At 47.0% G+C, this 25,875-nt stretch overlaps 1 protein-coding gene across 1 annotated transcript; it reads left to right on the plus strand.

The window, feature by feature from the left end:
- Positions 1-210: 210 nt before the first annotated feature.
- On the plus strand, positions 211-25,875 carry Rdh10 (retinol dehydrogenase 10). The gene is made up of 6 exons (XM_057790595.1): positions 211-1,213; positions 2,638-2,873; positions 22,480-22,578; positions 23,499-23,644; positions 25,401-25,532; positions 25,614-25,875. The coding sequence occupies exons 1-6, from the start codon at positions 925-927 to the stop codon at positions 25,735-25,737; spliced, it is 1,026 nt and encodes a 341-aa protein (XP_057646578.1). The 5' UTR covers positions 211-924; the 3' UTR covers positions 25,738-25,875.

The raw sequence follows: 25,875 nt of genomic DNA on the forward strand, positions 1-25,875 counted from the left end.
CGGCAGGAGCCAGCCGCGGCGACCCACGGCAGGGGGCGTCAGCCGCAAGGAGAAGCGCGTCGAGGGCGGGAGGCTCCGGCCACGGTCGTGGGAGAGGGGCTGCCCCGCTCAGTGAGGCGGCCAGCGGGCAGAGGGAGGGCGCGGTGGGGGGGGGGGGAGGGAGGTGGGCCGGGGGCGGGGTGCGCCCGGGGGCGGGGAGGGCCGAGCGGAGGGAGGGCCGCTGCCACTGCAGCGGCCGGCGCTTCCCTCTGGTTATATAGCGCGGTGTGTGGAGCTCTCTTAGAGCCGGCGGAGAGCGCCCCGACTCGCGGCCACAGCTCCGCTGCAGAGCCCGGCGCCCGAGTGACAGCGGCGCGAGTGCAGGGCAGGGGACCCGAGGCGCGCTGGCATCTCGAGCGGTTGGCAGCCCTCGCGTGCGCCCCACAAGTCGCCCCTTCCCGGCGCTGCCCGCACCCTCCCGCAACTTGAGTCAAGTTGACAACTCCCGCGCCCGGAGCCACCCGCACGGCGCACCCCTGCCCTAGGAGGAGAGGGAGCCGCTGCAGCGGCGCAGGGGACGTTCGGGCGTCGGCAGCTTGGTCATGAAGGCTGCGCGCGTCGCCTAACTCGTGGCTGTCACCGCCGCTGCTGCAGCGGGACCGGACGGCTGGGCGCTGCGGGACAAGCCAGCGGCCGCCAGCAGGAGGCGCCGAGCCGGGCGGCAGCAGCGGCAGGCACAGCCCGTGACCACCGCGCCGAGCGCCCGGGAGGGACTGGCCCCCGAGCACTTCGGCCCCTCTCGGCATTTCGGGGGCGGGCTCGGGGCGCACGCTTCGCACCCCGATCGCAGTGACAAGCGCTCCCGGGGCCAGGAGCTGGGCTGTCTGGCGCGGGGAGGGTGAGGACACACGGTGCTGGGGCTCGCGCGGGACCCGGGACGTCGCGATGAACATCGTGGTGGAGTTCTTCGTGGTCACTTTCAAAGTGCTGTGGGCGTTCGTGCTGGCCGCGGCGCGCTGGCTCGTGCGGCCCAAGGAGAAGAGCGTGGCCGGCCAGGTGTGCCTTATCACGGGCGCGGGCAGCGGCCTGGGCCGCCTCTTCGCTCTGGAGTTTGCCCGGCGCCGGGCACAGCTGGTTCTCTGGGACATCAACACGCAGAGCAACGAGGAGACTGCAGGCATGGTTCGTCACATCTACCGGGACCTGGAAGCGGCCGACGCCGCTGCTCTGCAAGGTAATGGCCCGTGCTTTGTTGGGTCAAACCTCTCCCCGCCACGGAGGGTCCCCACATCCTACTGTCACGGGCAGACCCGCTCTCCAAGGAAAAGAACACCCACAGGTCTTCCAAAGGCGAGTGGAATTTGCCCCTTGATAAGAGAGCACGGTTTTCTGTGTTGAAAGACTGGAAGTGCGCTAAAGCCAGGTTTCTCTGGCGCCACGCTGGGCTTTCCTAAACTCTGCCAGTAGTGGGGGGGTGGGGGGGTCTTGCTACTACCACAGGTTTAGATCCCAAAGCAATTTCCCAGGCTGGCTTGCATGTGGCATGATGGGAAGCTAAAGTGTCTTTGGGAAGTTGTTCCACAACGAACTGAAGCAGTTATCTGTTTCTGTGAGGTCTGGGCCGCTTAGGCTAGAGCTGTGTGGATCGTTTCACTATAACTTTAGCTCCGTGAAATAATTACATTGTTTCCCCATCCTTAAGTAACTGAGAGCTATTCCCCTTCCTTTGAGAAAGAAGGTGCTTCAGTGTTTTCAGACCTTTGGTAGACTTCTTTCATGGTTTTGGGGGTATCCCAATCTGCATTTTATGAGCTTAACAGCTAGTGTGCATCTGAAAAAAAAAATGTAAACCTAAGTCAGCTATAGATCCTGTTCTAGGAAATTTGGTGGTGGCCAGATTGACTTGGCCTGCCCTCCCCCATACCTATCATTTGTTACCTAATTTACCAGAACCTGTGCTTTTAGGTGAGATTCAGAATGTCACATTTTCAGAGCTAGTGTGGAGAGGCAACAAATTTGAGAGAAAGAAATATTCATTTTTAGGGAAGGGATTTTGATTTTATGCTGTTTGAACTCTACTGTGGTAAACTTGCACATTAACTTCTAAACTCCATCCGTGGGATTAATTCTTAAGGGAATCGGTTTAAAGACAAACCAGTGACCTCCATTCTTTCATTAGAAACTTCTCATCCATTTCCTGGCTTTGAGTGAGTTCATATTGTTGCTTACAATTTGGATTGTGAGCCTTGGAGAGGATTTCTGTTCTGAGGGTAGAGCTTTCTAGCCACTGGCTTCCTCCCACCCCCATCTGAAACCAGGAATGTGTAATGTGTGTTATTCTCTGGGCTGAGCTCAGCTCTTTGCAGGTGTCTAGCTCCAGCAAGTTGATCCCATGTGGTCTACTTGTATCGGACTTGCCACAATTACATGACTTTCCCCTAAGCAAGGTTGTCCAGTAAATTGCTGTAATTCCCACAGACTTTCGGGGGAGGAAGGCAGCTGTAAGCTGAATTATTGGCAAGCATTACAGTGTTAGAAATTTGAAGCTCACTGTAGTGTTTTTGCTTTGTATGAGTTTTGTCCTGCTGACTGCCATGTGGTTCACTCTCTGCACCCCTTCTCTCTTCCATCCTCCCCTCATCTGGATTCCGAGGACAGCTGGCAATGGTGAGGAGGAAATCCTGCCCCCGTGTAACTTGCAGGTTTTTACCTACACTTGTGACGTCGGAAAGAGGGAGAATGTCTACCTAACAGCTGAAAGGGTCCGCAAGGAGGTCGGTGAGGTCTCGGTCCTGGTCAATAATGCTGGTGTGGTTTCTGGACATCACCTCCTGGAATGCCCTGATGAGCTCATCGAGAGAACCATGATGGTCAACTGCCATGCACACTTCTGGGTAAATATGAATCTTTGTTTTTATTCCTGGGTCCTCAGTGAGAAAGCTGGGAAGGACAGACTCGTGTGCCAGCATGAAAGCCACCTGCACCCCTCCACATCTAATGAGCTGTTCCCGCCGTGTCTGGTGGGTATTTTAAACTTCCCCCTTCAGTGTTCCTTAAGAAGGTAGAAATTGATGATGGTGAACTACTTTGAAAGGTTGCTGTTAAAATAACAAGAGGGAGTGTAAGCCCCGGCTTTGTTTATTTAGCTTTCTGTTGAGTTTAGAAAACCCTGGTTCTTATGGATTCGTAAAGTCAGGGGTTAGGCTTCCAAACTACTGCTCAGCCACATTTTAGAAAGTGCCAGAAATTCTGAGATCAGCGTCTGTGGTTAATTGGGAGTGGCCAGGCCACCTTGGCAGCTGCTTAGCATCCATCGGCCATACAGACTGTTCAGATGGTGGACATCTCGGGACTGTTTTATCTGGCACCTCTCAAATGAGGAGTCATCTTGAAACAACCACAGAGAGGGGAAGAGCATTTGTGAGTCCCTGTGAGTCCCTACAGCATCCAGAGAGTGCAAGGGGTCTTCAGTTCCCAGAGGACCACACCTTTTTAGCTGGATTGTCAATAAAGGTGGATGCGACACCTTCCCCTCCAGTTCTGAGCATGTCGTGTTGATCCATGATTTACTGTTTTTTCTTTGTATTTTCCTTATGTAGTCAGAAATGATCCAGTAAAAGAGAACTAAGAAGAATTGAGAGTAGTTCAGGTAGTTCAGGTGTTAACTGAGCATGTGCAAGGCCCTGGGTTATATCCCTGCACCAAGGGGAAAGGAAGAAAGGGTAAGGAGATAGGGTTTTACCCCCATAGGCAGAGATGTCTTCCAATAGAACTCAACAAAGCGCTGTTTCTCCTAAACAGGTCACATTAAACCTCATTAATGTTTTAGCAACTGCTTAAAAACTTAATCTGTCTTCTGAAGTATTCAGCTATTGCTTGTCCAGTATCAAGACTCTTCTCTGGTCCTGGATGAAACTTATCCTAATGTTTTATTTGGAAACATGAGCTTTATGTAATTTGTTTCCAAGCTTCTGGAAATGAACATATGAATAAGCTGAACTCGCCCATCGCGGCATTTTAAATGAGTGTGCAGCGTGGGAGAATGAGCACACACATGTACACGTACATAGGTGTGCAGTCGGTGTGCAAAACAGACAAGCCTTTTGCTGCTGCAAGAACAGGCATCAAGTGTCACAGCACTGCCATGAGTTAGTAAGGGCCAACTGAGTGGACTTGGCAGGATAATTTGTCAAGAATCCTACGTGTTTATAATTCTGAGTGTAAAAAACTCCCCAGACAAGGCGTAGCAGCACATCACCTTTAACCTCAGCACTTGGGAGACAGGGGTAGATGGATCTCTATAAGTTCAAGGTTAGCCTGGTCTAATAACACAGTGAGTTTCAGGCCATCCAGGGCTACATAGCAAGACCTTGTTTCCAAAACAAACAAACAAAACCAGGGTCAGCATTTGAAATAAAAAACAAACTGCGGGTACAGTGTAAGTTCCCTGTTTGAGCCGCCACAGATTCCAGTTGATTTCAGTTGCCTCGCCAGCCTTGAAAACGGGCACATCCGTTGGAAGATTAGTATTAGCCAGACACTGATTTTTTTCCCCCAGTAACGTTTGAGGTGATGCAAGATTTCCTAACTATTAACTTCAACCTTCACCAAGTTTCCTCAAGTTTCACCTTCTTGACTATTCTCTGCCTAATCATTTTACTAACTTGTACAGTTTTAAATATACCCAGGTTTTTAGAGAAACCGTGCAGCCTTCGGTTAAATGCATGCCGCAGGACAGCAGCGGTTCTTTAGACATGAAATTAGGGGCTGACTTGGAGTGCTGAAGGAAACCCACGGCCTCTGGTGAAAGGGCACAGACTGACACTAGTGTGGCGTCCAGCCATTTTCTAACATAGGAAGAAATTGCACCCCTGTGCCTGAGTCCATGCACCAAGGGTGAGCTGCACCTTCCTAATCTCCTTGCTGAGCTTTGAGTTGCTTAACCACACAATTTAGGGAGTTCTTGGAAGCCTGGTTGGTAATGACATCACTTTGTATTAAACTATGGGAGGCTCCTGAATTCTCCAGCTGTTTTTCCCCTAAGCATCTAAACTTAAGAGTTTATTTTCAATATTGAGTCAGAAAATTCATTTTAGTGTTGGAATTTCTGACTTCTTGCCAAGACTTCACAAACCTTTAGAGAAGCTGAGAGTTAGCAACTGCAACATAAAAGGAGGCTGCTTTTAATCTTTACGGTGGTTGCTGCGGGGGTTTAAAAATATTGCTGAACGCCACTTGAGTTCAGCTTCCATTTCTGGTTTTCTTGTTTGAAAACGTTAGTGGTAGGTTTGCAAAGATGTGTTGCCTTGGCTTCCGCCATTCTCGTTTCAGAAGGAAATAACCAGTGTGCCTTTTGACTATGCCTGGGCGGGGAAAAGAAGTTGCCCCATCCAGTTAAAAATGTCGGTCTGCTGAGCAGAGTACATTCCGCCATTTGGACAGATCATCTTAAGCCAGACTTTTAACTAGCAGTCAGTGTGTTTTCGTAGAATAACAAGTGTGTTGACCCTGACTCAGAGTTGAAGTCATGGAGGAACTAGAATAGCACGTGACTCCGGCTCGGAGGTGCTCTGCAAGCTCCAGCACTGCTCTTGCTGCCCAGAGCGCCTCTTCTTCTTCTGCTCCTCTAAGGTCTGGTTCAATCCCAACCCCTGCCTTTGCTGGTACCTTGGGTTTGGGAGCTGTAAGGAGCCTTAGGACTGTCCCTTTCAACACCCTGTTCTCTGAGCCCCTGCACATGCTAGGGGCACTTTACCCCCTAGCTACACTCCTGGCCTATCCCTACTTTTCCAGTGAAGCTACAGTTAAATGAACTATGTATAACTTTTTGTTGTTTTTTTTTTTTTTTTTCAACTTTTTGTGGCATATATTGTCATTTTGTCCTTTGGCACATAGGAAGTGTTTTCTGAAACAACTTTGTCAACTTTGTGCCTCACATAACAAAGTTGGTGACAGATTGTTTGGTGGCAGTTTGTTATACCCGAACCCCCACTACACACACACACACAACCACACACACCTGGAACTGCATTCTAATTTAGTTAATAAATATTTGATCATACGTAACAGGCTTCTGCTTAAATATTTAGAAGGTAACCTATTCAGAGAGTACTCAGATGGGTCCATGCTGTGGGTTCTGAGCAGGGAAACATCATGCTGGACTAACCGAGCTATTGACTTCAAGTTGGGGTTGCCTTCCACTCATTGTCCGTGTCTTCTTCGGTTCCTACCCACACTTTTTACCCCCCTTGCTCCTGTGTGCTCCTGTTTCCGTGGCGTACTGAGCCCACTCCTAGGTTCAAGGCTCGGGCTTTTAAGAAGACAGCTGTTGGGTACAGCACTGTGAATCAAACACAGATTGAATGCATGGCAGCCATCATTCATTTCTGTGACCCGGGCCTCCAGAGGAGAGCCTGTATTGCTGCTGTTTCCTTCCTTCTGAGCCTACACTCCTACCCTCCAGTCAGCTATGATACTAACCTTCAGAGTTGTTCGGCAGACCTTCCAGGAGCCTTCTCTTGGTTCCAGTCAGCGAATGAATGATGCGGGGTAGGCTTTAGTCTGCTTGTCTGCCGTGAGCATCCAAGTCATTCACACAAATGCCGTCTCCGTGAGAGGCAAGAACTTGAAAACACACCTCTCGTCCATCAAGTGACATTGCAGCCTGGCAGCCACACAGTGACTGCAGCTTCGCATTTCCCTGAAATAACTAAATTAGCTTCTCTTCAGGTTTTTTTCCGGAGAGGGAGTCTTGGTTGGTTTCTGAGCCAGAGCTTAGCCATAGGTCCTTTTAAACCAAGGAGCTGGGCTTGGCCTTTATCAAATTAGCAAATTGATCCAGGATTACCAGAAAGAGAAAAGCAAGAGCATTCAGCCTCAGGCCTTTTTATGTGCAGTAGAGATTTTCCATGGTAAAGGACTAAATCTGTCAGCTAGTCAGTAATTTACTTCTATTGATATGGTAGTCAGACAAGATAATTGGTAGTTAATTAATAGACCACTTAACTTAAAAGGTTTCACAGTTTTAAAATACTAATTACCGAATTCAGCATTTATCTATATCTAAATGTCTGCAGTCTATTTAGTAGAATCCATCTAGGAGAAGTGAGAGCCCACTGGCTAGATCAGAGTAAGGCAGCACTTAAAGACATTAGCGCGCTACCACTGTACCTGATGATCATTAATGTTTGCGTTCTTACGTGATTTACTGGTTTTTAATCTTATATACTGTATTCTCTGACTAGAAAAATCTAATTGGCTTAAGCTCTCTTAGACTTTAAATGTTGTGTTTTTTCTAAAGTACTCATAAAATTATTTGTCTAATGCTTTCTCTCTCATACTCTAATATTATAAAACTAAATCTTTTATAGAATGATCACTTTCCTATTTCAGGGTAGCTGCTGAAAATGTGGAGTTTGTAGCCTCTTTGTCAGTGTGCCAGAACTGGCTCCTGCTACCCGGTAGACGTCCTGTGTGTAGCCGTGTGAGAGCAGAAGGAGGTGGTGGCTGAGCAGAGGTCTGTGTTAGCTACCTTGTCAGGTTCTCGTGGTCGCTGAACACTGATGAAACTTCTCTTTAGATTGGCAGCTGCTTGGGGCATGCACAGCTGTACTGTGTACACAGAATAAGATCACATGCTCTGTGAATTTAGAATTTCTATATTGATATATGCAGGGCCAAATCTATTGCCCATAAAAGTCAAATTTTACAACATGATAAAATGTACTTTGCATCCTGGTGTAAGCAGGGAAGAAAATGGTATCTCATCTAAAAGTGCCACTCCATCTTTGGTAGAGTATAGTCTGTGCCTGGTTGTCAGACTTGGGTAGCCAGTGCCGTGTGTTCTCAGCTGGCAGAGGGAAGTCTATGTTCTCAGAATGTGGCTTTGATCGCGTCCTTGAAATGCAAGTCCCTTCTCCCCTTTGCTCCACATCTTAGCTCTCCACGGTAAAGCGCTGGCTCCTCGGTATTGTGTGCTCCCACCGCTTTTCTCTGTGCCTCTATCTAACTGGGTGATCTGTGGCCTAACTGATTTCTGGGCCCTTGGCAAACTCACACTCCTCCTGGCTGTCCCCTTGTCCGTCAGCCTGTGAGGATGGTCAGCTCCCTACCCCTTCACTCCCTACCCTGGCTGAGTCACCAAGCCTGACAGCAGTTGTGTGTCCTGTGCGCATTCATTGGTCACCAAGTCCTTTTTGAACAAATACCCACTTCATCATGTGTGCCTCCATGTCCTCTCACCTGGACTCTAAGAGCCCCCGGACTTCCTTCCCTGTGTCTATTCCTTGCTGCCCAACCCAGGGTTATCTAAGCAGTGTTGAGTTTGAAGTGTGACCATATTGCTCATAATGGGAAGTCGAAGGCCATAAGCATGGTGTCTTGAACGACATCTGTCTTCCCAGTTCAGCACCTGTTCTGTTCCCTGGCACTCTCTGTGTCCGCTGGACTAGACACCCCACTGTCCTGCGAGAGCCCGTGTAGCCATGCTTCACAGGTGCTTCTGGCACTGGAGAAGAGTTTGGGTTTTTGGGGGAGACAATAAAATCAAATAGTTTTTTCCAAACAATGTCAAATATGGGGGTTTATGCCTGTAAACCCAAATTTTAGGAAGCCGCGGCAGGATTGTCGGGAGTTAGGTGCAGCCTGGGCTGCAGAGTGACTCCCCTCTCAGGGACAAACAGATGCATGTCACACCTGTGAAAGGGCAACAGGGTCTTTATCTGTAAATGGCAAGCCCTGGTGGACAGTCCTCAAAGTCATGGTCCAAGTTGTTTGATCGCAAGTGACTGGCGCTTCTCAGTTTCTCAGTTTCTCTTTTTTGGTTTTTCGAGACAGGGTTTCTCTGTGGCTTTGGAGCCTGTCCTGGAACTAGCTCTTGTAGACCAGGCTGGTCTTGAACTCACAGAGATCCGCCTGCCTCTGCCTCCCGAGTGCTGGGATTAAAGGCGTGCGCCGCCACCACCAGGCTTGCTTCTCAGTTTCTTGAAGCAAAGTTGGTATTTGTTCTCTATGCCAGGAGTTTCTATGCCCAGGACTTTATTTATTATCTGCCCAGGTAAAAATTAATCTAAAAGACATGTGAGAGTGGGGCGTTCTTTAACCCGTGCCAATGCTAGCACGCCGAGTAGCTTCTTCAAAAAGGCTGAATAGAGAGAGCCCTTGGCAGAGTCTTTAGCCATTCATTGCAGGACTGCTGGGGCAGGTGCAGAGCTGCAGACATTGCAGTTAAACGTACAACCACCCATGTTCTCTCCGCTTCTTCTCGTCCCTTAAATTTGCTTTTGCTGCAGTTGTTTGTGAGCCATTCATGACCTTTGGCAAATTCTAGTGGGTTGATTCTCTGACCTCAGTAAATTAATTTAATGACAATCAGAAAATTACTGGGAGCACTTTAATAATCTTACTTGAGAAGTAGAAGAATTTTAAGTAGGAATCCCTTTTATTTAAGGCTTTTCTTGGGATAAGGGATATAAATAATGGCGGAGTTTCCTAACTTTCTGCTTCAGTTCTTTCAGAAACTAAAATTAAGCCTCTTGAGCCGAGGCGAGCAGCCAACTTGCCTTCCTCGGATCCCTACTCTGGGGGAATTCACAGAACACATGCTTCATTTATTTACTTGCTTGCTTTTGTTCTGTTCAGTGGTGAGCGGTGGGCAGGTGACTGTGGTGCTGGCCACTGGCCTTGAACTGGAAGTCCCCAGAAACAAAAGCACCTTGATCAGAAACCTGAAAGTTCCACACTTAACCATATGTATATGATAGGGTCAAAACAGAAGCAAAATATTTGCATCGAATTCCTTTGGGCTATGTATATGTGCTGAATATATGTGAGAAACATAAACAAATTTACATTTAGACTTGAGTTCCATCCCCAAGATACTTCATTATGCATATGCAAATATGGAGGAATTCTGAACCCTTCTTGTTGTAGGTATTTTGGATTAGAAAAATAACCTGTATCCAAGATGTTTTTGGACACCCAAACTGTACTTTGCTGAAGTTCCACTAGGGGGTGTCATGGCAGGTCAGATTTATATCTTATTTCCTACAAACATAAAACATAACTCGATTTTCCCTAGGAGAAGGGACCCTTTGTTATTAATCTTGAAAGTGTGGGGAGAAAAAAGTCTTAACAGTCCTCAGGAATAGGGATCTACCTCCTGTCTCACTTGAGGGAGTTAAATCCAGTATTTGAGCCTGTAATGCCCAAACTCAGACTAAAATGTGTTAATCTCATTTGGGTTAATTAGTGATTCCTTATCTCAGAGGGCAATGCATTATGTTAGCTACTCAGAGGGCCTTGCCCCCTGACATCTGTCTGCAGTCCTGGAAGTTCTTTTCAGCCCCCCTCCCCATAATTAGCTAATATCTAAGGGGATGGAGCTTTGACTTCTTTCTCTGACATTAAAGTAGGAAGGTAGCATCAGAAAATGTCCCTGCATTGTGACTTAACCCTGGCTGGCAGAGCATGGCCTCAGGGTTTAGTCACACTTCCCCGTGACATACCTGGCCAACCAGTTTCAGTCACCTGGTTCTCTGGGTTTGTACGGCCTTCCACATCCCCCTCTCAAGAAGGATTTCACCCACAGGAATGCTGGCCTGTTTTACCCGATGAGCTTCCCAAGTGTGGCCTGTTTGCAATTCCTTTTTCCTTTCCATTGTATTTATCAGTTCCCTTCAAACTCAAGTTCACACCTGTCAGAGCGCATTTTCCCCAACATGTTCAGAAACTAATGTTAAGTGAGTAGGGAGAAAGTGAGTCTGCTTGGTAATCACGGAAGCGTCCACAGGAAGCGTCCACAAATGCCGCTAGAATGTCTAACAAGCAAGGACAAATGCTGGGGGCCCTGACCGCCACACCAGCCCCTTTGGTGACAAGGCACTTAGAAGGAATTCACATTTGAAAACAAAACTTGTGTTTTTACAAGACCAATTACTTGGTCTGTGAAGCTTTCCAAAATCACACAAATGCTTTTGCTGCTTGCATAAAATGTGAATTTGTTGCTTTTCCCTCAAATACCTTAGTACTGGAGTTTTTGAATATTAACAAGGTTTGGTTTCTTAGTGTTATTCTAAGCAATGAGGCTCAAAATAACACTTCCCAAATCAGTATAACTGGGAAAATATTTGTAGTGTAAGTTACGTAAACACATGGGTATTTTGAGGACAAGTGAAACATCACATTCAAAGCCTCGATTTTCCCACCTGCAAATTGTAATTAGCATACTGCCCCCTGCTGATTTCTCAAGGGCTTTTAAATGGGGCGCTTCTGAGGTCTCTTGGGAAAGAAACATAGAGGGTAATTGGTGTAATCAGTTATTTTCAATACTTATGCACAGACTTGTAGTGAGTATTTTTAACCTGCATTCAAGTATTATTTTGGTTCGTAGTTAAAACAGTTGTTTTCTGTGCTCAGTCCAGAAGGACTGAGGAAAGGCATTAGAGGAGAGGTGTCACTGTGAAGTGTTGCTTCTGTTTCCCAGCATCCTCTGGGATTCAAGGCGTGTGAAACAACTGCTCAGCAGCGTGAGCCACAGCTTCTTCTGGTGCCTACATCCGGGTTCTAACCCAGCGTATGGACTGGTGCTGTGCAGAGGGCAGGGAGGACTGGCAGCTATACATAGTAAGAACCAGGAACTGTGGGAGCCTCAAGAAAGAAACAAGGAGCAAGCCAGCCAAAAATAGACAGCATTCAGCCAAAATAGCTTACAAGCATGTCCTTAACAAGCCTCCGTCCATTCACTGGGCTTTTTATACGGCATTTGAACTGGCAGATCCTTCATCAACACTCACCTTTCATTTGAGCTTACAGCAAGTTTGGGTTAAATAGCGCTATTATCCTTTCGTCGGTGGCTAAAGCAGCCGTCTCGAGGTAGAGCGAGACTTCCTTCAGGTCTTCCACAAGGAAGCCAGGCAGGCGGTAGGACCCAGACCCTCGGCCAAAAGCTCCAAGTTAGGACGTGTAAAGTTGTTACTGATGTTCAAAGCTCTTGTCCAGTAGCTTGTCCTGTGACTCACTTATAGTTTTTGCCCTCTGGTATAATGTAAGAATCTTCAAATGTGATTTTTTATTAGCATGGTAAGTTTAGCAATGACTTATTAACCCTAGCTAATATCCCCAGAAAGTTTGCTCTATAAATTAGACATGCATGTAAAATTGTAGCTTGAAGAATCAATGTCACACTAGAATTTTGTTACTAACGTCCAGCTCTGGGTTTTTCTGTGCCTTTCCTGTAATTTCCCATGGCCTACATTGGAGGTGGCCAAGATCTTGGAGAGTCATGTGGTTGCATCCGTGGTCACCCAGTTCCCTTCCTTCTCTTCCTGGTTTATGTCAGCCTTGCAGAGGAGACCTGAAGGAGAGCACAAGAGAGTCCTGGTTTATGTCAGCCTTGCGGAGGAGACCTGAAGGAGAGCACAAGAGCAGGCCTCTTCTACAAGGACGGGCGAGCAAGGCCTATGTGTGCTTGGTGCAGAATTTCAGTCAGCATGGGTCTAGTTTTTGTTTGCTTAGCTCCTGGGAAATGCAAAAATCTTTATTCTGTTCCATAAGCGTCTTATGGGATCAGAATTTCAGATCACTCTAAGACTTCTCTTTAAAAATCTTAATCGTGGATTTTGAAAATCCTGCAGTTCCCACCAGCTGGTACTGCTGCCGAAGCACCTGACTTGTACAGACGCCATCTTCTCCTAGGTGAGCTCATGGGCTCACAGAGCATGGACTGGAGTTGACTTGCTCCCAGGAAGTGGAAGGGGCACTGAGCTGCTCAGGTCTGCACAGTGGCGACAGCCACACCCTCAGAGCATCTGTGGATTTTGAACCATATTGGGTCTTTGAGACCTTGTTCTAATGGAAGTGGGGCCATGCTAGTGCAGAGAACGATCCAAGGAAATAGACGTGCCATGGACCCCTCAGTCTTTCTCCACACAGGGCCCTGGGGCTCTTTACGTGGTAAATGGTGGCAGGTGGGGGTTCTAAAACCAGTGCTAGACAGAGTGAGTGGCCCTGCTCTGCTGGCTAACGAGGAGAAGTAGATGAGAGCAGTGGCGGCTCTCAGGTCAGAAGGGCAGTCCCAGGCTCTCCTCTGGGAATCACTGTACCGTCTCTGTCTGGAGAGGAGCAGGTCTTCATCCTACCTCCCAGCTTCCTCAACCCGCCTCCTCCCGTTTCCTTTACCAGCCTGTTAAACTGGGCAAATGTCCTGTCATACACTGTAGATGGAGCCCACCCTCATCAAGATTTCTTTCTTTAAACAAACAAAAAAGTCTGTGTCTCTCTCTGTCTCTCTCTGTGTATGTATATGCATCCACAGATGTGCGCATTCCACTACATGCCAGTGTTCCTATGGAGATCAGAAGACAACCCTGTGTCTCTCCTTATCTTCCACCCTGTCTGAGACAGGTTCTCCTTCACCATTGGCTATGCCATGCTGGCTGGGAGTCTTGTTGGGACTACAGACACACACTGCTATGCCCTGACAATTCCAACGAGGGTCTTCCCACTGCACGGCAAGCGGCTTATCTCCTGAGTCATTCTTTGTCTGTTTTTCAGACAAGGTCTTGCTATACGGCCTGGGTTGGCCTGGAATTCAGTGTCTTCCAGCCACAGCCTCAGTGCAGGGATCCAGAAAAACACCACACCCAGCTAGGTTTTTGTTTGTTTGTTTTGTTTTGTTTTAATTTGGGTTCAGATCTAGGGTATGAATGAGCAAGTCCAACGTATCGTCATCTCTCCAAGTCACTGTTGCCCTCTGCTATAAGCTGAGTGGCAGAAAATGGAGAGCTGTGTTCTTCCTGCTTAGATCTGCAGTGAGCTCTGGCCACGGTTTGTGGGCTGGTGGGCGGGGCATCCTGTGCTGCTCTCCTTGAGCCCCAGCTCCCAACCCAGGACCCTTGCTATGCTTAAAAGGACGTTTTCTTGTTCGGAGTTCACAGTTTAATAATAACACTTGTGGGTTAGCTGGAGCTGACTAATGTGATCGCGGCAGCCCTCTTGTTACCGTTTAGTGTTCTTTGTTGAGGGATGCAGCTCAGGAGTGAAGCACTGACCCAGTGTGTACGACGTTGTACTCCAGCATCACACACACACACGCACGCACGCATGCACGCACAACCCTGTAATGTTTTCAATTCCCAGCTGTATCCTCAGCATTATTTTACTTCCCAAAAAGATTTTAGTTGTAAAGTGGTAGTGTAAAGCCATAGAAGCTAAACGTGATGGGATAGCGCAAATTTGTAGGGTTTTTTTTTTTGTTTTTTTGTTCTTTGTTTTCTTGCATAAAATGTATTCCTGACCTCAAAAGAAAATCACTCTGGTTGTATGTATGCTTCACTGACGACCATGTTCCTTAGAGAATGACTTAAGAGGCAGCTTTGCCTTCATGTAGCATGGCAACCTTTGGAAACATTTCTTCTTATCGGCTTGGTGGAGTTGGCATCGAGTGAAGATGAGAGGCATGTTCCACCAGCATCCCGAGGTGTGCCCCCTAAGACACTAAACTTCCTGGTGGTCCTGAGTCTGAGATGCTCTGCTATAGCACTGGATCTCCGCTGCTGCTCTCTGCAGTCCCCTGGGGAGTATGTCCCACCTGCTTTGCCCCCTTGGGAATTGTGGAATAGGTGGTGTGTGTGTCCTGGACATGAGGAGAAGAGCTTCACAGATAGTTCTGGTGTGTAGCAGGATTTGAGAGCCCCTGTTTTAAAGGAAAATGTGGTTTCTATAATTCCTAAAGTTCTCAGGAGAGTCACAAGTGTTTTATCTTTGTGTTTTAGCAGCACCTAACTCAGCACAGACGCCATAGGTTTTCAGGCGTTAACCCCTTGATTACACATACCCCGTGCTAAATAAAGAAGTCTTTAAAGACTTGTTGGAACCAGTGAAGTATGTGAACTATTTGCACATGTGAATTACAAGGACTGATGGCCATAGGGCCTTGGGAATGGGGCAAAGACGTCCTGCCGCTTGTAGTGGCCCGAGCAGTGGCTAAGCTGGCATGGGCGTCTTGTGCCTTCTGGATGTGGTTCCTGGTCACTACTGCAGAACCAGTGTCTGCCTTTCAGAAGGTCTGTCTTAATTATGGTTTCTGGGGAGGGGCACAAGTGTGAGACATGGGGTTGGGCAACAGCCTGCCACTCATCAGGTGATATGGCTGCAATTTTCTGAGCTATTTTCATTATTCCATAAGAGTTGTTAAATAGGCGAGGGGGCCCGAGCTTAAGAGCTCCTGGACCTCTCCTTTGATCATCTGGGGAGCAGAGGAAGCAGAATTTCAAAACCCATGTTCATTGTTTTTAACACATGGAACTGCCACAGACTTAAGCAAAACAGAGAATAATGATAAGTGTTTCTCACAGACAGTTTGTAATTTTTAATAGATAAAAGGTATGAATGCATGTTAAACTATGTGAAAAGGCACAGCCACGACAACAAATAAATATTTAATGAGTCGATGTTTTACTGATCACCAGATGCTGGCAGCTGCAGCAACAGAGTTACTCCTTATTGAGTCATTTACGAGAGGCTTAGGCAAGGAATGCTGCAGTGTGAAGACCCGTGCTGTGAGTTCTCGCTGTTGAGGGACGGATGAAGGAGTCTGTGGACATGGAGCATAAGTCCTGGAGGTCCCCTTCTGTATCACAAATGAGCTCTGTCCAGCCACAGAGAGGAAGGTTAGGTAACGGCTGTCGGGACTGTAGGCTCTGGATCCCGAAGACCAGTGCACTCTCCCAACAGATAGAGTATAGTTACCTCCTCCCTGGTCTTTCTGTGTAGCAGGCCCTACGCTGTAAGGGAATGTTGGAATCACAGCTTCTGCCCTGGGCTACATTCATCCATCCTGTCTTTAACAGTGGGAAGACAAGTTAATGAAGCATTTATTTTTGCTGAATAACTAATGGTGTCATCATCTAGGTGTTCATTTGAAAGGCTGAGCTTTTATTAGCTTCTTGGTTGCAGGGCAACTGTAGGAGTCTTCTTGTGCATGTGCAAGTGTTAACTGCTGATGCTTTCAGTCCATTGTCCATAGCTTCTCAGTCAGAACTGTCTGCAACACCAGCACAGATGTGACTCTCGTGACGTTCTCTAGCTCCCCTCTGTCTTTAAAACAAATGCTGTGTCTCGGTTTAATGGACAGTAAGATGTGCATTGTGTTAAGGCTAAGAGAATACTAGTTCCAAGCTCCAGTGCCCCGGGGCTCTGTTGCACAACTATTCAGAGACCTTTCTGCCTGTGCAAATGAACCCAGCTGGGACAGGGAGCACAGGTTCTCATGCAGCTACATGAACAGCAGGATCTGTCGACTGCATCTAAAAGAATTCATCAGTACATTCCTAGCAAATATACTCTATCTCTTAGCTATAGGTATTTTTGAAATAGAGATTGCTTTTATCAACTAGCACTTGTCTATGGCCAAAGTCCTAAAGTTTGATATATATTTATTCATCAGATACCTTCAACTTTATAAAATTGAAAGTATTTAGCCATTTATTCCTTACCTAGAGTACAGTGTGTCAGCATTTGTACTCTTTGGGCATGTTAGTGATTTATTCTATTAATCTTCCTAACTCAGTCAGCTGTATTTGTAGTGCCTTAGAAAGTCCTTCCCAGGGGCTGGGAAGATAGCTCAGCTGGTAAAGTGCTTTTAAGGACCCAAGTTTAATGCCCACCGTGCACATGAAAAGGCCAGGTGTGGTGCACATTTGTAATCCCAGCACCAGGAAGATGGAGACTCACAGATTCCTGAAGCTCACTGGCTGGCCAGTGTGGCCCTATCTGTGAATCCCAGGTTCCCGTGAGGGGCCTTGTCTGAAAATAACAGGTGGATGGCTCCTGGAGGTTACCCCCGGCGGGCGTGTGCGTGTACACACACATACACAGAGACGGAGAGAGGGGGACAGAAAGAGATGCACCCACACAAATACACATATACAAAGGTTTTCACAATTGAGTCACAGTTTTCCAGGAGCCATGACTGAGACCTCACAGAGGAGCGCCGCCAGATTCCGTGATGGTCGTGCAAGTAAGCAGAGTGTTCTCCTGTGAGCCTGATAAAGACTCTGGTAGTAGCACAGATAGAGTGAGCAAAGTACAAGGAAAGGTGTTTACTCCTGGGGAGACACAACATTTCCATGTGTGAAAGTTCTGCTCAGTGCAGTCTTGGTGGTACTCCTCTTTCTGCTCCTCCCCTCCTTCATCTTTTTTTTTCCTTCCCTAAATTGTATAGCATGCTGTCGTGTGGAGATCTGCAAACCCTTAACTAGGTATGTCAGTGCTATTAACCCATTTTCCATTATCCCATTTGGAAATGAGTTTCTGTTCATCCTTGAATATTCAACTGAGAGACAAATACTTGGAATTCTTTTTTAAAGATAGCTTTTCTGAAATTGTTCATGGAATGGTCTGGAAATGCATAAAAATGTAGTGTGAATCCTTTTTCTGTTGAGAGAAATTAATTTTCCCCTTCGCGTCTGTGAACCCTGAACTAGCTCAGGTATGTGGGGCACATTCTGTGTGTCTCACCTGCCTCCACCGTGTGATGTCTCCAGATGGCAGAAGTTAGCCTTTGCCAGGTTCCACATCTCTCCACATCCTCTCGTTGAGCCTGATTGGTTCTGACACTGTAGCTGCCCAGTCTGTCATTAAGAGCACCAAGAACAGTCTGGACAGCGGGCTGTTGGAAGTTAATTTGGTGTAAACATAGCGTTCAAAGATTGCTCAAGCTGCAGCATGTAGTGTCCCTACGCAGCCCCTTGCTTCTCTGTTAGGAAGACCCTGCTCAGAGTGTAAACAGGACACTTAACAGTTCCTTCCAGAGTGTCCAGAGCTCTGAAGAGGGACCTTGAGGAACTGTGCCGATGGAAACATGGAATGCCAATTAAAGTTTTCATTTTTACAAATGGGGGGCGGGGAACACAAACACTAAACAGTCCTAGGTTCCAACTAAGAGTTGTTGGTGCTGTGACCAACTGTGGCTTCTCTGATGGACACTAGATTTCTTCCTCCATTCTTTCGGACGTGTGAGCGAGAAGAGAAAGCAGGGTACAGTTGTCTGAATTTAAATCAGGACCTAGGGAACCTTAGCAACCACTGTGGGCATCAGCCGGCTAGTAAGCCCAACTGGCTACACAGCCTGAAAGACCCCGTTTAGATCCTCTGTCTCAACACGCTCGATGGCCAGCGGACTTTCTGAGTTGTCCCTTTTGAGAGCACACATGCAGTACATGCTCAAGTTCATATCTGAAGTCACTTAGGCACGAGGCTCAGACTCTTTGAGACAAAGGTGAAGATGATGAACCTTAGCTTGAACTGACTGGTGTCATGGCAACTGGCACTTCACCTCTCGCTGGTCTCCACCTCACACATGCTACAATATTTGTGCACATTAATAATTCATTGCCAAGTGCCAGATTTCTTTGTGCTGTCAAGCTGTGTCAAGGACGGAGTACACTGTGCTATCTCAGATGTCATCTAGCAGACTGTTGAGGGCAAGAATCAGACAGGAAAGCTAGTCGGCTTACTTCAGAAAATTCCTGAAAATGCCATGGTTTCTACTCACCCATTTGTAGTATTTTTCTTACAAAGTAAGAGTCTAACTTTATCTACTAGCAAAGCTCATACCTCAGGTGGGGTTGCGCACGGCCTCAGTGCGCAGTCACATGCCACATCAGCGGGCACTGGAGTGATCCTGACGCGACTACTGACTACCTCATGCTTGGCTCTGCTTCACAAAGGGGAAGGCCTGGTAAGAGTTTCATTCACACGGCCAGAAACCTGCAGGCAGACTGTGCGGCCTCAGATGGCTTCACCTCTTAGGGTCAAACTGTAATGCGTATCGTCAGGAGTGTAGTGGTTTATAGCTTCACCTACAACTGGACACTTTCTAAATGAAAAATATGAGCCTTTGTCTTAAAATGTAAACTATACAAAGGCACATTCCAATTCCTTCATTCAGAGGTAACTGTTAGGTAAAAAAGTCATGCGCTTCAAATTGAATATTGACCACTGCTACTGTAAAGATTAAGACTAAAAAGAGGTTTGTATCTGAACAAAACACTCCTCTCCGTATCTTGTTACTAGCCACTCAAACAGTTCTCCGGTAGTGCACACATAAAGACCAGTTACTTGGCCATATTTGGATTGTTTTATTTCTGTCCCCTCCCTTAAACACAAAGTACCTTCGCTTTCCAGACAGCATTGCAGGTGGGTGAGATGGACCAAGGGCATCAGAGCAAAATTAGACCCAAATCACGTTGTTTTGACACCGTCTTATGGAAAGGTAGACTCGAGCTGACTTACATTGATGCGCAGGTGAGTGTAGAGTTGTGCTCAAAGACAGGAGTGGAGGAATGGGCCAGCCCCTGGCTCCCTAATGGCTGCTTGGCCAGGTCCCTACATAGTGCCTGCCAGTAATAGATGCCGGGGGAGTGCCTGTCAAATGGATGCATTGATATTACCAGACTCCCTCCTGGAGGGAGGAGGGGACATTAATCAGTTTCAGAACTTTGCAGCAAATTAAAGTTGAGACCTTGTCACAACCTTGGGAACTTGTCACCTGCCCTGTTCTGTGCTGGGGATCTAGGTTAGTTGCTTAATGCCTCTAGACAGGCCCTTAGCACATATGGCCTAGCGGTTATCAGAATCTCACCTACTCTGGTGTGAATGGGTTTTCAGTCCACCAAAGCAAGAAGACCGAAATCTTCCTAGCTTTTTAGACTGTGTGCCGTTTCTTAGCGTTTAATAGCAAGTCCTTGTACTTACCCGCATTAAGAACTTTTAAAACAAAAAAGTTTAAAAGGCACTAAATTTATCCCTGTCTTTCAACACTAGGCAAACTTAATATAGACAGTCCCTCCAACTCAGAATGGTTTGACTAGGATCCTTTGACTTTGTGATGATTTGAAATGGTAATATGCTCAGAAGGAACTGTGCCTTGAATTTTGATCTTTCCCCGGACTAGCGTTAGGCGCTGCAGTCGCTCTGCACTTGTGCCCGGCTGGAGGCTTACACAAGTGCTCTGGGCACACTTGAGGTGGGCCAGGATAAGCTGGAGTGTTCAGCAGATTTGGGATAGTAAGTTCCCTTTCAGCTTAAGGTAAGTTTTTAGGTTGGCTCACAAGTCCCTAGAAGTGACCTCAGATGAAGGTTAGGAAGACGTTTCCCTGGAGCTGGGGAGATGTTCAGTTGATAAGGTGTTGCTTATACAAGCATTAAGATCCTGGGCTTGGATCCCCAGCACCCACATAAAAACCGGGTATGGTGGTGTGGATCTTAAGGATAATGCTGCTTGCAGGGGGCACAGATGGATCCCTGGTGTTCTCCACTCTGTCTGGCCAATCAATGAGAGACCCTTTAATTAATCTGCAGGCATTAGTCTTAACTAGACGTTCAGGAGATGTTGCTACTCTTAAGACTTCATACCGTCTACTTTAGTTCCAAGTGTATGTGCTCCTGCAAACTCCTCTACCTCAGTTCTGTGGAATAACAACTGCATGTAAGTTATAGAGCCTGAAGTTGAGCCCTTAAGTGACCTGGAATGCCAGCTGACCAAAGTAATTATTAGTATTGGATTTGCCCTGCTCCTGTTTACTACTCCAGGGAAATAGTGGAACCAAAGCATTGGTGTTCCTTTCCGGACAGCAGCAGTGTGCTGGTCCATGTGGTATGAGAAGGATTTGGCCCCAGTATTTGTAAGACTGACTGAGTCTTTGAGCTTGTCTGGGACAGCCAGACAAGTATAAGACAAGCAGAATCAAAACACTGTAAAATACATAATGATATGTTAGGGTGTAGACAAAGTCAAGCTGGTCTAGAACAATACGAAACCGCATGACCTGGGGCTGTATTTTGAGTGGTGTGCACATAATTCTTTGAATTCAATCTCTGATATCACATACGCAAAGACTAAAATAAATAAAGAATTATAGGAATTTTAAAAATTAGTAAAGTTATTATTGAAGATTCCAGTGATGTTGAGCATTTAAAACTCATGTAAAAACAAGGTAAATGAGTAATGAATGTTACACTTTGGTTTCTATAGGACAGGAATGCGGGCAGATGAGAGTGAGCTTGGCATGGGTTCCAAAGGAGCCCCGAGCAAACGGGATGTGATTTGGGGGATGGGTGCTCTGTGATGATGTAGGAAAGAGTCTGGGGGATGGGTGCTATGTGATGATGTGGGAAACGGTCTGGGGGATGGGTGCTATGTGATGATGCGGGAAACGGTCTGGGGGATGGGTGCTATGTGATGATGCGGGAAACGGTCTGGGGGATGGGTGCTATGTGATGATGCGGGAAACAGTCTGGGGGATGGGTGCTATGTGATGATGCAGGAAACAGTCTGGGCAAGACCTTGAGTCACTTGAAGATTCATCTGGCAACTGCCCCATGAATTGGAGTGTGGAAAGCTTCAGAATTAATGGGACCACTCTTTGATCTTGTGCACACAAGTTATCCAAGCACTAGAAATGCGTGCGCAGACTCTGATACCTCAGCAGGAAAGTGTCTGAAATGGAACGCAGCTCTTCTCCGAGGAGGCTATGTAGTGTTTTGTCTTGTAAGTTCATAAATCATGGGGACCAGTGCTGGAAGTAGACCATAACTCAACAGTAGACAGATTGCTCTTCGCTGCTTTCTTTTAAGAAGCAGGTTATAAAACTGTTGGGAGCCTGGTGGGATGGTTTATAGATCATCTTAAGTAATTCAAGGGATCTTTTTGTTTAAATACTGCCTGTGTCTTGGAGACAGGAGTCAGTAGTTTAATAAGAAGCCCATGCAATGTCTGATTTTGCTACCTTGTTTTGGGCCTGCTCTATCATCTGCTACCCTGAGTGGGTGGACTTCTGTTTTTGTGGGGAGACCCTGCATGTGCTCCACAGTGAACTGTGGTCGGGTTCCTCCGGATTCCCAGCAGTGAGGTAGTCACACCATGACACTATTTTTTCACTAAAATGGCTCTGCGCTTTGTCAGTGTTTATGTTCTAAAGTACCTCACCTCCTGCTCGTCTCTTAGACCGTAAACCTTAGGTGTCGCAGAACGCTAGGACGGCTCTTCATTCACGCATCTGCCACCTCGGAAACATTGTCGTGAGGCACCTGCTGGTGGGCAGGCTGGCAGCTGCTCGTAGACCAGAACACAGCTGAACCACAGGGCATGACAGGAGAAGGCCCTGTGACCCAGGAGTGGCTCAGATTAGCAGATCTCTATCACTCGAAAGGTGATAAAGAACCTTCTCCTAATGACTTTCTTTTCATCTCTGGACATTAGCCCCCAAAGCTCTTGGGTTACAGCTTTGTTGGTCCTGGTTTACAGCTGGCCTAGCAGGGCAATGCTATGGCGCTAAGTTAGCCAGACACTTAAGAAAAAAGGTCTCTCTTTGATAGATGGAAGATGTTTTCAGATGAACTGGGAGATGTCATTTTTACAGCTCTGAGATTGTTCTGTGATCTGGGCTTTAGAGGGGATGTGACATGTCAATTCTAAAGCTTGCATCTTGCTTCTTTCAGACCACTAAGGCCTTTCTTCCGACGATGCTGGAGATTAACCATGGCCACATTGTGACGGTCGCGAGCTCCCTGGGGTTGTTCAGCACTGCTGGAGTTGAGGTTTGTCAGCTCTAAAGCATTTCCTTCCTTCTCACATCACAAGAGACCTGCTACCACACCTCTAAAACAGGCCAGCTGGAGGAGGGGTTCTCCTTGGCTGTAAACTTACCAATACCAATTTACCAAGTTGTCACAGCCCAAAGGACAGGGCAGGGACGGAGCCCATTTTCCTCAGCAGCCTTGCCGGATGTAGACAGTACAGGGTTGACACGGAGCGACAAGGCAGTGTGGGGAGAACGGATAAGTGAGGTCAAAGGTGAACTGCCATGGCCAGGGGCAGATGCTGTATGAGTGTGTAGATCTCGGCTTCTTAACCCGTTCTCAGCTGGGTTGAGATTATTAAACATCTCCACACATTGTTCCATAAGACTTGGCTACAGATGCCTGGAAAATTGGAAACGCTGCTTCTTGCAGATACGCAAATACTCCTATATCATATGCTCTCAAGTTGTGTTTGAAGTTCAGAAGATGTGGCTCTTGCTATTTAACTTCAGATCCTAATAGCTTATAGCCCAAGTTAACTTATCTTTGTTCTCCTGGTAACAAACAGGTTTTTCAGTCTCCTTCGCTAAACAAGAGGCCATTTGTAAGGTTTCCAGGCACTTCAAAGGGAAGCTCCCTGCATTTTTTCACTCCAGCCTTTTAGCTTTCATAGAACCCTTTGCAGTGACTTCCCCCAAAGTAACATGATACTTGGTTGATGTGGCAAAAAACATTCTTCTGTTCTGTTGTTGCCTGGAAGATGCTGTTTCTGCTCTGAACCACGTCAGATATATGTCCTTGAAGACAGCTTCCTTGTCTTGGCTTCATTACCTGGAACCTTCATAGTAAACGTCTAACCAGACAGCACCAGGAAGCTGCAGATCAGTTGGGAGCGTGTGCACAGACTTAGCATTTCTGTTCTCTCTCCTCTTACTCAGGATTACTGTGCCAGTAAATTTGGAGTTGTGGGTTTTCATGAATCTCTGAGCCATGAGCTAAAGGCTGCTGAAAAGGATGGAATTAAAACAACTTTGGTCTGCCCTTACCTTGTAGACACGGGCATGTTCAGAGGCTGCCGAATCAGGTTAGTGGGAACCTGTCTTCTTGCTAATACAACAGAGTAATGTTGGGAGATGTGTGAACTTATCTCTCATCAGCCAGGCTTGCACTTGAACTGTCAGCAGCAGCTGAGTGCGGTGACACACGTCAGTGATCCCTTAGCACTTCTCAAGGGGCAGGAGGATTGTCACAAGTCAGAAACCAGATTAGTCTCCATGGTGAATTCCAGGCCGGCCAGGGCCTCATTGTGAGACCTAGCTACAGAGAAGGAAGGGAAGGCTCTAACGTGCATGTGTAAGATTGACAAATGAGGGTTTGATGCCACGCTGATACTAACGGATTAATCCCGAGTATCAGATAGGAGTAGGCTTTTCTCCATCTTCCAGGAGGACATACAGATACCTGGGAGTTTTCTTAGATGCTATATCCTTAAGAGTTACTTCTCTACTATTTATTAGTCTTGGCAGGTGATGGCTGCAGGAGAAAAGTCCTTAATGTGGCTTTATCCTGGATAGGAAACAATATCAGTGTCACAGAGGGTCACCATGCCTTCCCTTCTAAAAAGCCTGAGTGTTGCACTACAGACCGAGCGAGTGTCACACTACAGACCGAGTGAGTGTCACACTACAGTGACACACTACAGACCGAGCGAGTGTCACACTACAGACCGAGTGTCACACTACAGACCGAGTGAGTGACACACTACAGACCGAGTGAGTGTCACACTACAGACCGAGCGAGTGTCACACTACAGACCGAGTGAGTGTCACACTACAGACCGAGTGAGTGTCACACTACAGACCGAGTGAGTGTCACACTACAGACTTGAAAGTGTTTTTCCCCCTAACAAGTATTTATAGCTAGACTCAGCCCAATAAGATGAAATCCTTTACAGTTACAAACAGTTACATGGATCCCCTCACACTTGGGAAGGGGCATGTGGGACTATGAATTCCTAAACATTGGGTTTCACCTGCCAAGGCTCCCAACAGAGTGAACAGACCTGTGAATCAGCAGGGGTACTTGCTGACGTGGAGATCTTTGAAGGGTGAGAGGATAATGGTCAAGTCCCCCTGTTTGCTGGGGACTTTCCTTTAGACTTACTGAGCCGGACAGGTGATGGAGAGTGGTCTGGGCTTTTCAGGCTCCAGCTGGCATTAAGTCTGGACTGAGAAGTTAGATCTAGGGCCTGAGATGGGGCTCAGTATTGGAGCATGTGCTTAACGTGTTCAAGGCCTGGTTTTAGTTCCAAGCTTGAAAGGAAAATGAGAGAGACAAGAAATTGAATCCTAGGTCTGCCTCTTATCCTTTGCATAGAGCTGTGCTGTGCTCCATGAGCCCGCGGTGTGCTCCTTTCACCTCGGAGGCTCCTAGGCTATAGCAGTGAGGCCGGGAAAGGCTGCCTGCTGCTCACGCCGCTTTAGCCGCACTAATGCAGAAAGCTGCCCCACTTGTTAGTCTAATGTTTAGGACAAGTAACCCCCTTCTCTATTCAGAGAACAGCATCAGAAGGGTTTGAGATACAGACAGCTTATAAGGCATCTCAATAACCTCATTTTACCAAAAAGCCAACTCCTTCTGCTTACTTTTCTCTGAATTTATTCACTAGATAATACAATGAAGTGTGTTTATAGTAGAAAATGTGAGGCAAACAAAAATACCATGAAAGAAAATGTTCTGAAAATCGTGTTCCTCAGTTAACATTGCAGTATTTTGATGTATTGTTTTCAGTCTTCCATGTCGTGTTAATTCTGAATTTCATTTTTGAATATACATTCCAGAAAAGAGATCGAGACTTTCCTGCCCCCTCTGAAGCCTGACTACTGTGTGAAGCAGGCCATGCGGGCCATCCTCACCGACCAGCCCATGATCTGCACCCCACGTCTCATGTACATCGTGACTTTCATGAAGAGGTAACTGTCCCCGCCCCATCCCACCGCCCCAGCCGAGGGGACCACGGCCCCCCGTTTGCTCACTGTGCCTTTCCTTTACAGCATCCTTCCTTTCGAAGCAGTCGTGTGCATGTACCGATTTCTAGGAGCTGACAAGTGTATGTACCCCTTCATCGCGCAAAGGAAACAAGCCACAAACAATAATGAAGCAAAAAATGGAATCTAAGACTGCTTTGTACGGAGTGCCAGGATGGTCCGGTCTGTGCACATCAGCAGTGCTGACGGTCTCTGGATTCTAACCCCGTGTCAACTTTTTTTTTTCTAATCAACTTTTTAAAAAATAATAAAATGTAAATTAACTGAC

The sequence above is a fragment of the Chionomys nivalis genome, chromosome 16 (assembly GCF_950005125.1).
Source record: "Chionomys nivalis chromosome 16, mChiNiv1.1, whole genome shotgun sequence".
NCBI classification, from domain to species: domain Eukaryota; kingdom Metazoa; phylum Chordata; class Mammalia; order Rodentia; family Cricetidae; genus Chionomys; species Chionomys nivalis.

What these genes read in the sequence shown, in the direction of transcription:
- Rdh10 (XM_057790595.1), top strand. Translation starts at nt 925, where the DNA reads ATGAACATCGTGGTGGAGTTCTTCGTGGTCACTTTCAAAGTGCTGTGG. An exon ending in CGACGCCGCTGCTCTGCAAG is followed by an intron (nt 1,214 to 2,637) that starts GTAATGGCCCGT and finishes TTCCGAGGACAG; the next exon opens with CTGGCAATGGTGAGGAGGAA. An exon ending in TTCAGAGGCTGCCGAATCAG is followed by an intron (nt 23,645 to 25,400) that starts GTTAGTGGGAAC and finishes TATACATTCCAG; the next exon opens with AAAAGAGATCGAGACTTTCC.